The sequence below is a fragment of the Somniosus microcephalus genome, chromosome 8, assembly GCF_052327205.1.
Source record: "Somniosus microcephalus isolate GS21.2 chromosome 8, FLI_Smic_1.0, whole genome shotgun sequence".
NCBI classification, from domain to species: domain Eukaryota; kingdom Metazoa; phylum Chordata; class Chondrichthyes; order Squaliformes; family Somniosidae; genus Somniosus; species Somniosus microcephalus.
The window spans coordinates 25,247,779-25,260,849 of NC_140994.1; the positions used below are offsets into that span (position 1 = coordinate 25,247,779).

The window sequence follows — 13,071 nt, forward strand, 5'->3', positions numbered from 1 at the left end:
AGCACCTTTGCTGCTGTTGAGCTCCCAGTGCTCGCTCTCCTGTGTGGGGTCGGGGGGCGGTGCGCTTTTGCGCCTGCGCGTTGGCCGGATCCGGCAGCGGTCGGGGCGGGTCACGTGGCACCGGCCTCCATTTTGAAGCGGTCGGTGAAGGGAAGCCGCGTCTGTTGCGTTTGCGGAGGGAGCGCCGAGCTCAGCCCAGCCCGAAACCATGCCGGCGTATTTCCAGAGACCGGAGAACGCCCTGAAAAGGGCCAACGGTGAGCGAGTGGGGTAGGGAGGCGAGAGACGAGAGAGAGAGAGATCGGCCGCCATATGGCTGAGGTGGCGCTGGCCCGGGAGTGAAGGGACTGGGGCCCTCTCGCCAGGCCTCGCTCATGCACATGTTGCCCGGTCTCTCAACTTAATAGCGTCTCGTAATTTGTTTTAATAACTTAGTAAATAAAGGCAAGCGTCAAATAAACTCTGCTAAAAATATTTGGGTCTGTGCGCCCCCTTGGAGGGGGAATTCCTCCTCGGGGCATTAAATTAATTTTTTATTCAAATATATATTGCTGTATGTATAAATAAATTATGCATAATGCATGCTGGCCACTTTACAAAAATATATGATGTTACCATTTTGTAATTTTTGCGTTTTACTTCGAGGCTGAAAGCTGCAGAGATGATTTTTGGAGCCCCTTTATTACTGGTCATCAGACCAAAAATGTACTTTCCTTCAAAGCATCGATTGTGTTCTGCTGTCCCTTTTATTTGTTGACGACAGATCAACCTCTGAGACCCTATCATTTGGATGTTCCTGGTACTGCTCCAGGTTATTAGGAATCTCCCTTTTGTTAAATCTATTTTGCAGCAAAAGTTTGGTTCATTAATCTGATCTGCTCAAAATAAAGTTTTCTGCTCTTGTCTGATCCACCATTTATAGAATCATAGACTAGTCCAGGACTGAAAGAGGCCACTTGGCCCATTGAGTCAGTGCCGGCTCTTTCGAAGAACAATCCAGTTAGTCCCACTCCCCCGCTCTTTCCCTATATCCCTGCAATTTTTTTCTCCAAGTATTTATTGAATTCCCTTTTGAAGACTAACATATAGAAACATAGAAGATGGGAGCAGGAGTAGTCCATTTGGCCCCTCAAGCCTGCTCCGCCATTCAATGCGATCATGGCTGATCATCCAAATTCAGTACCCGGTCCCTGCTCTCTCCCCATACCCCTTGATCCCTTTAGCCTTAAGAAATATATCCAACTCCTTCTTGAATATATTTAATGAATTGGCCTCAACTGCCTTCTGTGGTAGAGAATTCCACAGGTTCACCACTCTCTGGGTGAAGAAATTCCTCCTCATTTCTGTCCTAAATGGCCTACCCCTTATCCTTAGACTGTGACCCCTGTTTTTGGACCCCCCGACTATCGGGAACATCCTTCCTGCATCTAGTCTGTCAAGTCCTGTCAGAATTTTATAAGTTTCAATGAGATCCCCTCTCATTCATCTAAACTCCAGCGAGTATAAGCCCAATTGACCCAATCTCTCATCATATGTAATTCCTGCCATCCCAGGTATCAGCCTGGTGAATCTTCACTGAACTCCTTCCATGGCAAGAACATCCTTCCTCAGATAAGGTGACCGAAACTGCACACAACTGCTACTATTGAACCTTTATCCACCTGTATGTGCTTTAACTGCTGACTGTAAGCAGGAGGTTGGATGGAATCTTAGGCAGTCCCTCGGAACCGAGGATGACTTGCTTCCACATTAAAAATGAGTTCTCAGGTGACTGATGAGTCCAATGCAGGACCTACAGTCTCTGTCACAGGTGGGGCAGACGGTGGTTGAAGGGTCGGGTGGGTGGGGTGCTTGGGTTGACGTGCGCTGCCTGCGCATGGCTTCCGCTTGCTCCCGGCGAAGAGACTCGAGGTATTCAGCGCCTTCCCGGATGCTTCTCCTCCACTTTGTGCGGTCTTGGGCCAGGGATTCCCAGGTGTCGGTGGGGATGTTGCACTTTTTCAAGGAGGCTTTGAGGGTGTCCTTGAAGCGTTTCCTCTGCCCACCTGGGGCTCTCTCGCCATGCCCGGAGCTCCGAGTAGAGTGCTTGTTTTGGGAGTCTCATATCGGGCATGTGGACGATGTGACCTGTCCATCGGAGCTGATCGAGCGTGGTCAAAACTTCGATGCTGGGGATGTTGGCCTGAGCGAGAACACTGACGTTGGTGCACCTATCCTGCCAATGGATTTGCAGGATCTTGCGGAGGCAGCGGAGAATATCCGGGCTATGTAATGCACCGTAATTTGAAATATGTTTTGTAAGCAGATCTCAAGTCAGCAAAATTGCAAGTTTTAAGGATTATCAAAAGAATGTGTTAAATAAAATAGCACATTTGTGGCAAGGATAAGTAGGACTGTAGAAAGGACTTGAAACCAGTGAAGGGAAGGATCCATGTGGCAATAATGGTAATCTTAAAATAAAAAGAGGGGCAGTGATAAAGATAACAAAGGTTATGGGGGGACCAGGAATCTACAGTCCTGTCAGTTTAATATCCGCTCTGGTGAAGTTACTGGAATCCATAATCGGGGGCGATGTGACCAAGCACTGGAACAAGTATGAGCTGACCAAAGAGAGTCAGCATGGATTTGTGAAGGGTAGGTCATGTCAGACTAATCTAGTTTAAATTTTTAAGGAGGTCACTAACATGGTGGACAGGGAGTGTCTATAGATGTTGCCTATATGGACTTCCAGAAGGCATTTCATAAGGATCCGCAGAAGAAAGTATTAGCTAAAATGAGTGCACGGAATTGGAGGTAACCTTGTAATAAATACAAAAAAATTACTAATAAACCCAATGGAGAAATGACTTTACTCAGAGTGGTTCGAATGTGGAACTCAGTACCGCAGAAAGTGGTTGAGGCAAATAGCTTAGTACATGAGAGAAAAAAGCAATAAAGATATGCTGAAAGGCTAAGATGAGTTAGATCGAATGGGAGGAGAGTCGTGTGGAGTATACGAGCACAGCACAGACAAATTGGGTCGAATGGCCTGTTTCTGTGCTGTATAATCAATGTCAAAGGGTTGGGGATTGGCGACAGAGAGCAGAGCTAAAGGGAATATACTCTGGCACTATTTGCGATGTGTTCCCCCGTGATCTATACTGGGGCTTCAGCTTTTCACCATATATATCAATGACTTGAATGAAGGAATAGAGAGTTGAATATCCGAGTTTGCAGATGGCACTAGGTTAGAAGGCAGCGTAAGTTGTGTAGATGGGAGCAGGAAGTTACAAAAGGTCATAGACAGATACATTAGTGGTCAAAATTGTGCCAGATGGTGTTCAAGGTGGAGAAATGGTGAGGTCATCCACTTTGGATCCAAGATAGACAAATTGGAATATTTTCCTAATGGCGAGAGACAAGGAACTGTGGCAGAGCAAACGGGTTTGGGTGTCATGGTACACAAAACACTAAACTAGTGCACCAGTCCTAACAGTATAGCAAAAAGGCTAATGGAATGTTGGGCTTCCTCAAGGGGGCTTGAATGCCAAGGGGAGGAAGTTGTGCTTCCATTGTACAGAGCCTTGGTCAGACCCCCGCCTGAGGTACTGCATTCAGTTTTGAGTACCACACCTCAGGAACAATATATTGGCCTTGGAGTGGGTACAGTGCCAAATCGCCAGAATGATACTGGAGCTTAACGAGTAGGTTACATAAACTCGCTTGAGTTTGAACGGTGTTTTATAGGGTAGATACAGAGAAACTTATTTCCTCTGGTGGGTAGATACAGAGAAACTATTTCCTCTGGTGGGGAGAATCCAGAACAATCTTCAAATTAGTGCTAGGCCATTAAGGAGTGAAATCGGGAAGAAGTTTTTTTCCACAGGGTAGTGGAAATCTGGAACTCTCACCATGCAAGACTGTGGATGCTGGGTCAGTTGATATTTTCAAGACTGAGATCAATAGATTTTTTAAATTAAGGGTATCAAGGGATATGGATATGGAAAGGCGGGTAAATGGAGTTGACACACAGGTCAACCACAATCGGAGTGGCAGAACAGTCTCGAGGTGCTGAGTGGGCCTACTCTTATTCTGATGTACATTAAGATGCTAATAATTTTGTCATGAAGAGAATCACCAAGCTTTTTTCAAAGTTGATATAGTATATTCTTTGACTTGTGCTAAACACTTTTCTTTGGCAGTCCCGCTAATGGGGACGGTAGCATAGTGATTGTTACTGGACTAGTAATCCACCGGCAGGACAGACCCACCAGGGGTGGCGGTACAGTGGTATATAGTCAGGAGGGAGTGGCCCTGGGAGTCCTCAACATTGACTCCGAACCCCATGAAGTCTCATGGCTTCAAGTCTAGCATGGGCAAGGAAACCTGCTGATTACCACCTATCGCCCTCCCTCAGCTGATGAATCAGTACTCCTCCATGTTGAACACCACTTGGAAGAAGCACTGATAGTAGCAAGGGCACAGAATGTGGGAGATTTCAATGTCCATCGCCAAGAGTGGCTTGGTAGCACCACTACTGACCAAGCCAGCTAAGTCCTGAGGGACATAGCTGCGAGTCTGGGCCTGTAACAGGTGGTGCGAGAACCAACACGAGGGAAAAACCTACTTGACCTCGTCCTCACCAATCTACCTGTCGCAGATGCATCTGTCCATGACAGCATTGGTAGCAGTGACCACCACACAGTCATTGTGGAGACAAAGTCCCAGCTTCACACTGAGGACACCCTCCATCGTGTTGTGTAGCACTACCACCGTGCTAAATGGGATAGATTCAAAACAGATCTAGCAGCTCAAAACTAGGCATCCATATGGCGCTGTGGGCCATCAGCAGCAGCAGAATTGTATTCCACCACAATCTGTAACCCCATGGCCTGGCATATCCCTCAATCTACCATTACCATCAAGTCAGGACACCAACCCTGGTTCAATAAGGAGTGTAGAAGAGATAGCAGGAGCAGCACCAAGCGTACCTAAAAATACGGTACCAACCTGGGGAAGCTGCGACACAGGACTACATGCATGCTACAAAGCGGAAGCTGTATGCTATAAACAGAGCTAAGCGATCCCACAATCAACGGATCAGATCAAAGCTCTGCAGCCCTGCCACATCCAGTCGTGAATGGTGGTGGACTATTAAACAACTAACGGGAGGAGGAGGCCCCGTGAATATCGCCATCCTCAATGATGGTGGAGCCCAGCACGTGAGTGCAAAAGACAAGGCTGAAGCGTTCGCAAACATCTTCAGCCAGAAGTGCCGAGTGGATGATCCATATCAGCCTCCTCCTGAGGTCCCCACCAGCACAGAAGCCAGTCCTCAGCCAATTCGATTCACTCCACGTGATCTCAAGAAATGGCTGAGCACACTGGATACAGCAAAGGCTGTGGGCCCCGACAACATCCCAGTTGTGCTCCAGAACTATCTGAACTTCTAGCCAAGCTGTTCAGTACAGCTATAACACTGGCATCTATCCAACAATGTGGAAAACTGCCCAGGTATGTCCTGTCCACAAAAAGCAGAACAAATCCAATACAGCCGATTACTGCCCCATCAATCTACTCAATCATCAGCAAAGTGATGGAAGGTGTCATTGACAGTGCTATCAAGCAGCACTTGCTCACCAATAACCTGCTTAGTGATGCCCAGTTTGGGTTCCGCCAGGACCACTTGGCTCCGGACCTCATTACAGCCTTGGTCCAAACATGGACAAAAGAGCTGAATTTCAGAGCTGAGGTGAGAGTGACTGCCCTTGACATCAAGGCAGCATTAGACCGAGTGTGGCATCAAGGAGCCCCAGTAAAACTGAAGTCAATGGGAATCGGGGGGGGGGGGGGGGGGGGGGGGGAGAAACACTCCACTGGCTGGAGTCATACCTAGCACAAAGGAAGATGGTTGTGGTGGTTGGAGGTTAATCATCACAGCCCCAGGACATCGCTGTAGGAGTTCCTCAGGGCAGTGTCCTAGGCCAACCATCTTCAGCTGCTTCATCAATGACCTTCCCTCCATCATAAGGTCAGAAGTGGGGATGTTCGCTGATGATTGCATGGTGTTCAGTGCCATTCACAACTCCTCAGATAATAAAGCAGTCCATGCCCGCATGCAGCAAGACCTGGACGACATTCAGACTTGGGCTGATAAGTGACAGGTAACATTGGCGCCGCACAAGTGCCAGGCAATGACTATCTCCAAAAAGCAAGTGTCTAACTGCTGCCCCATGACATTCAATGGCATTACCATTGCCGAATCAACCACCATCAATATCCTGGGGGTCACCATTGACCAGAAAGTTAACTGGACCAGCCACATAAATACTGTGGCAACAAGAGCAGGTCTGAGGCTAGATATTCTGCAGTGAGTGTCTCACCTCCTGACTCCCCAAAGCCTTTCCACCGTCTACAAGGCACAAGTCAGGAGTGTGAAGGAATACTCTCCACTTGCCTGGATAAGTGCAGCTCCAGGAACACTCAAGAAGCTCAACACTAGCCAAGACAAAGCAGCCTGCTTGATTGGCACCCTATCCACCAACTTATAACATTCACTCCCTCCACCCCCGGCGTACCGTGGCTGCAGTGTGTACCATCTACAAGATGTACTGCAGCAACACGCCAAGGCTTCTTCGGCAGCACCTCCCAAACCCGCAACCTCTTCCACCTAGAAGGACAAGGGCAGCAGGCGCATGGAAACACCACCCCCTCCAAGTTCCCTTCCAAGTCACACACCATCCTGACTTGGAAGTATATAACCGTTCCTTCATCGTCGCTGGGTCAAAACCCTGGAACTCCCTCCCTAACAGCACTGTGGGAGCACCTTCACCACACGAACTGCAGCGGTTTAAGAAAGCAGCTCACCACCACCTTCTCGAGCGCAACTAGGGATGGGCAATAAATGCTGGCCTTGCCAGCGACGCCCACATCCCATGAACGAATAAAAAAATGACATGATGATATAGAAAGTGCAGTGTTTCACAAACACAGAACAGAAGTATGATGAATTGTTTAACTTACAGTACTTTTGAACATGTTTTTTCATTCCATACACTGAACATTCTGCATGATATTACTCCTGAGCCTTTCCCTTCCCCCCCCCCCCCCCCCCCAAAAAAATAAAATGAAGGTGATGACAGATCATGAGTACAGGTCTATCAATGTCAGCCACCCTTCTGTTCCTTGCCCAAGTGGACATTGTTTGAGAGTATCAGCACACTGTGTGATCATGGATGTATCAGCACACTGTGATCCTGAGAGGCCTGGTGCACTTTACACTGAGGCTCATATTTCCAACTATCGCTGTACTTGAGCTTGACATGGGGCCGATGGATTTTGTATGTGTTGAAATAACTGGGTTAATATAAAATCTTTGGTCAACAACAACGTGCCTTTTAACAAAAAGAAATGTCCCCAGTTGCTTCAGAGGTGTACAGAAAAATTAACACCTAAACCAAAGAAGGGGTGACAAAAGCTTGATTAGCAGAGCTAGGTATTAAGGAGTCTTAAAGAGGAAAGGGAGGGGTTTAACAAGATAATTTCAGAGCGTGGGACCTAGGTGTCTGACAGGGCGGTCACCCGTGGTGGTGATGAAGGGGGATCCACAAGGCCAAAGTTGAAGGAACTGAAGAGTTTGGGGTGGAGGATGGGAAGGTGGCCAGGAGGGCATTGTAAACAGTCGAGTCTGGCGGTAATAAAGGCATGGATGAGGGTTTCTGCTGCAGATGGGCTGAGTCAGAGGCGAATGATGTTAGAGGTGACCGGGCGATCTTTGTGATGGGATATGGGGTCAGAATCCCAGCTTGGGCCAAATCCCAGCTTGGGCCAAATCCCAGTCTGGTTCAGCCTCAGACAGTGGCGTGGGTACGCAGTTTGTGGCTGAGGGCCAAAGACACTGGCTTCGGTCAATATTTAGCTGGATGAAGTTGCGGCTCATCTGAGACTGGAATTTGACGAGTAATCTGACAACACAGTCAGTGGATCTGGGCGTCATCAATGCACACATGGAAGCTGATCCCATGTCTTTCGACGATGTCGCCAAGGGGCAGGATGTTTGAGGAAGAAGAGGGGGCCAAGGATATATCCTTGGGGCACTACAGAAGTAATGTAAGGGCCGTAAGAGTGCATTGCTGGAGATACTCGGGTTATGATTGGATGGGTGATAGTGGAACCAAGCAAGGGCAATCCTGTTGAGCTGCCAATGGAGGAGAGGTGTTAAAGGAGGATGGAGTGGTTGACCCTGTCAACGGGTGCAGAGCGGTCCAGGAGGGAACCACAGTTACAGAGGATGTCATTTATGACTTTGGTTAGAACCAGTTCAGCGCTGTGACTGGGCAGGAATCTGATTGGAGAAATTAACACCTAATTGCAAGAAAGTTGGACATGTATTTGGGAGATGCCGCAAGGACAGAGGGGTCAAAGATGGGATTTTTAGTAAGAGGTGGTAATGGTGTTTTTGCAAGAGGGGGCAATACCTGAGGAGAGGGAATCAGTTAGCATGGGGCCTAGAAGGGAAGTTGGGAATGGGGTCAAGGGAACAGGAGGTGGGTCTTCTGCATGAAGTGAGCTTGGAGAGGGAATGAGTGAAGATAGCAACATAGAAAAATGGGAGAGAAACTAGAGAGGCAGGTTCAGGGCTATCTGGGTGGTGGTTGTCTTTGTGGGGTAAATAGCAGAGGCAACTGAATGGATGGTGTCCACCTTCATGACAAATAAGTCCATTAGTTCCTTGCACTTGTTAGAGGTGAGGGTAAAGGGGCAAGGGAGAGGGGGTTTAAGGAGGTGGTTGGTATTGGAGGAAATAAGCATGATGGGGAGGCAGGAGGTTATCATTGCTATCCAGGATGATCCTGGAGTGGTGGGTAGTTTTGGCAGAAGAGTGAGGCCCGACAGCACTTGATGTGGTTCAGCCTGATCTGGTGTTGGATGGCTAACCCATTTGTGCACCAGATCCGTGCCCCTTGGGCTTGAAGGAGCAAAGATGGAGACCATATCGGAGGGCGCGAAATGCAAGAGAGTAAAGGTTTTGTTAGACATGGACATCAATGGTGAAGGAGTGGTTGGCAAAATCAGCAGCTGCACAAGTATCATGGCGAATGGAAGGCCAAAATCTAGGCAGTTGGGAATTGTAAATGAAACAGAAAATGCTGTAAACACTCAGCGGGTCAGGCAGCATCTGTGGAGAGAGAAACACAGAGTTAATGTTTCAGGTCGATAACCTTAACCCTATGTTTCTCTTTTCAAAGCATTTTCTTTTATTTCAGATTTCCAGCATCTGCAGTATTTTCATTTTTGCACAGTTGGAAAAAGCTCTCCAAGGATGGATGTAGAAGGAAGTGGGGTTGGAAGGAGGTAGGGTGACGTGGGTGGTGAGAAATACAGGGAAGTGATCAGAGATGGCTTTGTCTGTGATAAAGTCTGAGGGAGTTGTCCTGAATATGGAGAGAGGTTTAGTGAGCACAGAAGGGCAGGGAATTCAGGAGAGAGTGCAATGGGACCTGAACTGGGGATGGAAATCACCATGGATGAGGAATCGCTTAGTGCAGTAGACAGTGCAGATTTTAAATGAGACACGACGGGTGGAAAAGGACGAGGTGCTCAAAGAATGAGTAGGTGCGCGAGGGGTAACACCTAATGACTTGGTGTTAAGGGCTGCACCACCACCCTGGTGGTTTGGGTGGAGCAGATAATGGAAAGTATAGCCAAATGGGGAGGTTTCAGTAAAGGACTAGGTGCTATCACCCATAAGCCAAGTTTCAGTCAAAGCCTGGATGTCAATGCAGTCATCCATAATAAAATTGTGGATGGCAAGGGCCTTGTTCACAGGTGATCGGACATTCTGGAGGGAGATGCTGAGAGCGCTGGTGATGCATCTACTGGTACAGTCTCAAGGGGGAAGGTGGGAGGAGGTTGGTGAGGTTTGCTCAGCGGGTGTGCTGGGCTGGAACCTCTGATGGAAGAGAATGGGGCAGTCGGGATTTCTGCTTGCAAGGAGGCAGTGACATGCTTACACAATGGGTCCCTTTAAGAGACACAAGGTAGCAATATATTCAAGAGGTGATGAGGGCGAGTTATTTTAGTGAAAAAAGAGTTTTGGCTACACTACAAGGAGTTTATACAATTGCTTATGGCCTGCTTGGGAAAATGCCATGCTCTTTGTTTGAATTAGCTTTCTTAATTGCTAAGGGAGTAACATTTATAAGTAAAATCTTATAGTTGAAGTCTGATAAGTGGTGTATTGAGTAAGTCAGAATGGGAAGGTTTTATTGCCTAACGTCATGAATGTTTGGTTACACTGAGATGTTTAAAACTGATGAATGTTTTTACATCAAGTTTGCACCATGTTTGCAGCATGTCTAATAACAATTTGCCTGTTTAATTGCAGAGTTCTTGGAGGTTGGCAAGAAACAACCTGCTCTTGACGTGTTGTATGATGTTATTAAGAGCAAAAAACATCGAACATGGCAGAAAATACACGAGCCTATTATGCTCAAATACCTGGAGCTGTGTGTGGATCTTCGCAAGAGCCACTTAGCAAAGGAAGGATTGTATCAGTACAAGAACATCTGCCAGCAGGTATATTGCATTTCTAGAATGCCGTGCACACACATGGAATTACACTCTTTTTGTGAAGGCCGTGCTGATGTAATGAGAATTGTTAATCCAGCCGCTACCAAATTTTATTTTTTGCTGATGTTTGTTTCTGAAATCAGCAGACTGGAATTCAGCAAATAGGGGCCAATTGTGTTACTCAAAAAAAGTTAGTTTTTTTATATAGTCCAAAAATCTTAATCTAAATGCTTTTGTCGCTCTGATTTTAGTTTCTGCTGAGTTTTTTTTGTGTGTCTGGCTTGTCTTTATTCTCAGTGCACTTTTTTCATACAAAATGGTGGTAGGAAGACCGAGTCATGCTGCATGTGAACAGGAACACACCTGCAGTTCCCTCAGCTAATCAGTTCTAATATGACAGACCTGGTAGAGTCTCTTGGGAACGTATTCCACTTTTTAAAAGCAATCATTACAGTTTCCACTTAGTATAACACCTTTTTTAATGCACAGAAATATCCCACGGTGCTACACTTAAGGGCAGAGAAAAATGGACACTAAGCAGAAGTTAAGAGAAGTAAATTGAAGAAGTAGGTTCTAAGGACAGATGTAACGAGGGGAAGGTCTTTTGGAAAGTAATTCCACAATGTTGGACTGTGGTGGCTGAAGGTTGTCTGGTGGAGCAGAATGTGATGGGCACACAGTAGGCCAGAGTCAAGAGTAGCGCTTGTGAGCTGGGATGTAGGACTGGAGCAAATTCGAGGTAGGGTGGGGCAAAGCAATGAGGGATATTGAAGTCCATGAGATCGGAAACCAGTGGGGGTTTGCAAGAGCAGGAGCGATAGGTGAGAGATACTTAAAATAGCTTAGTAGATTTGTGCAATTTATTTTGGATAAACTTGAGATTGTATTAAGTGGAGCTGAGATCATCAAACAGAAGAGTTTTGGAGAAATCAAACTTGGGGGTAACAAAGTCATGATGAACATTGCAGTGGCAGTGGGATGAAGTAGGCCCAGAGGCAGAAGTGGACTATTTTCCTGGTGGATGGGATATAGGGTTTAAAGCTGAGCTTGGGGTTATACTGGGCACAAGGTTGCAGGCTGTCTGGCTTGGCCTAAATAGTTGACTAGGAAAGCGGGATGCAGACAGGGACGGGATGTGAAGTTTACCCCCCCCCCACAAACACACTTATTATATTGAAAGAAAAGGAAACTCTTGATCTCATTTCACCTGCCACTTGGATTTCTGGACCCCCTAGAGTTGCTCAGCTGATGATGGCTCTAGGATCTGTCAGCAAGCATTTAATTGAAAATAACTGAACTTGGCTACCTCTCCAGTCCTGGGTGCCTTTTGAGAGGAGTCTTAATCAAAAAAATTCAGTATAGGTTGATTACTGGTGGATGAAATGTCAATCTGTGCTAAATAACTACTCCTTTAATGGTTTACTGAAGTTCAAAAGAGGCTGATTATTGAAAATTTGCTTCAGTGGCTCCTGTAAGAGGCCTGTGGCCAGAAATTTCCCCTTTTTAAAAAGAAAAGGGTGAGTGTGGAACCAGTTAAAGTGTTAAAAATGGGATTCCCGACCTGATCCCACCTCCAACCTGCCCACTTTGGTTTTGACAGGCGGGTGACCAACCCATTCCCGGGGGGTGGGGGTGGTATGTCAATTTAAATATTGTAATGAGGCTAGAAGCCTTTTTTTTCCAGCCCCATTTTGAATTTAACTGCACTTGGACGGATTTCTCTCAATTTATGAAACCCGGCAGTTAAGCCAAGGCAGGGATTGCTGCATCCAGGAGGTAAGTGACTTTATACCTACCTCCTGGATCCAGAGTCCATACCCAAACCACTCCCTGCAATCGAAGACCCCACCATGAGGCCTCCGGTTGCCCCGGCCTCCCTCCCCTCCACCCCACCGATGTTGCTGAGGCCGATCACAATCCCCCTCTGGCCGGCCCCCATCCTCTTTCTCTCCCCCCCCCCCCAGCCACCAGTGCCGCTGATCCCCAGCTGAACCCCGCCGATCCTCCCCTGCAGTGTCGTGTCCCTCCCCCCGATCACCAACCGAGCCTGCTGTTCCCCGACAACCCTCACACGCGATCCCTCCCCCAGACTGACCCTTCGCTCCCTCTCTGCAACTGAGGCTTGCCAGCCAGCCTCTCCATCTGGCTGATTAAAGACGGCAGGGCCAGCGGTAATCCCAGGTTTCTCGCCTGCCTCGCAGACCCCCTGCTCCCAACCTGCCTCCCTGGACAGAATTCCGGCCTTCATGTTTGGCTCACACTGCCCAATATCCACTTGTTGGCATGGCTGGGGTGTGTAACAATAATACTCCCTTATGATTCTGAACCGTATATTCAAGTTTTTCGCACATGTGCTACTTCCATCTCTCCAAAGGTGAGCCAAGCCAGCACTTGATAAAACCAGGCCTGATAAAAATTGTTAAGCTGCTTTATATCATAGTTATGCGAGTATGCAGAATGGCAGTTATGATGGGACTCCCTTAAATCAGATGGTACAACTTATCCTAGTGTAATAATACA

General features: G+C 47.3%; 1 protein-coding gene across 3 annotated transcripts in view; it reads left to right on the forward strand.

Annotated features, from left to right (window-relative positions):
- The first annotated feature begins 105 nt into the window (after positions 1-105).
- The window catches only part of eif3a (eukaryotic translation initiation factor 3 subunit A), a 50,913-nt gene continuing 37,947 nt past the window's right edge, over positions 106-13,071 (forward strand). The window contains exons 1-2 of one of the 3 annotated variants that reach the window (XM_085994385.1): positions 106-257; positions 10,367-10,557. In XM_085994385.1, coding sequence (XP_085850511.1) covers positions 209-257; positions 10,367-10,557 — 240 coding nt within the window. In that variant the 5' untranslated portion in view covers positions 106-208. Of the gene's footprint in view, positions 258-10,366; positions 10,558-13,071 lie in introns of those variants that run through there. The other 2 variants (XM_085994383.1, XM_085994384.1) reach the window with 2 other exon arrangements.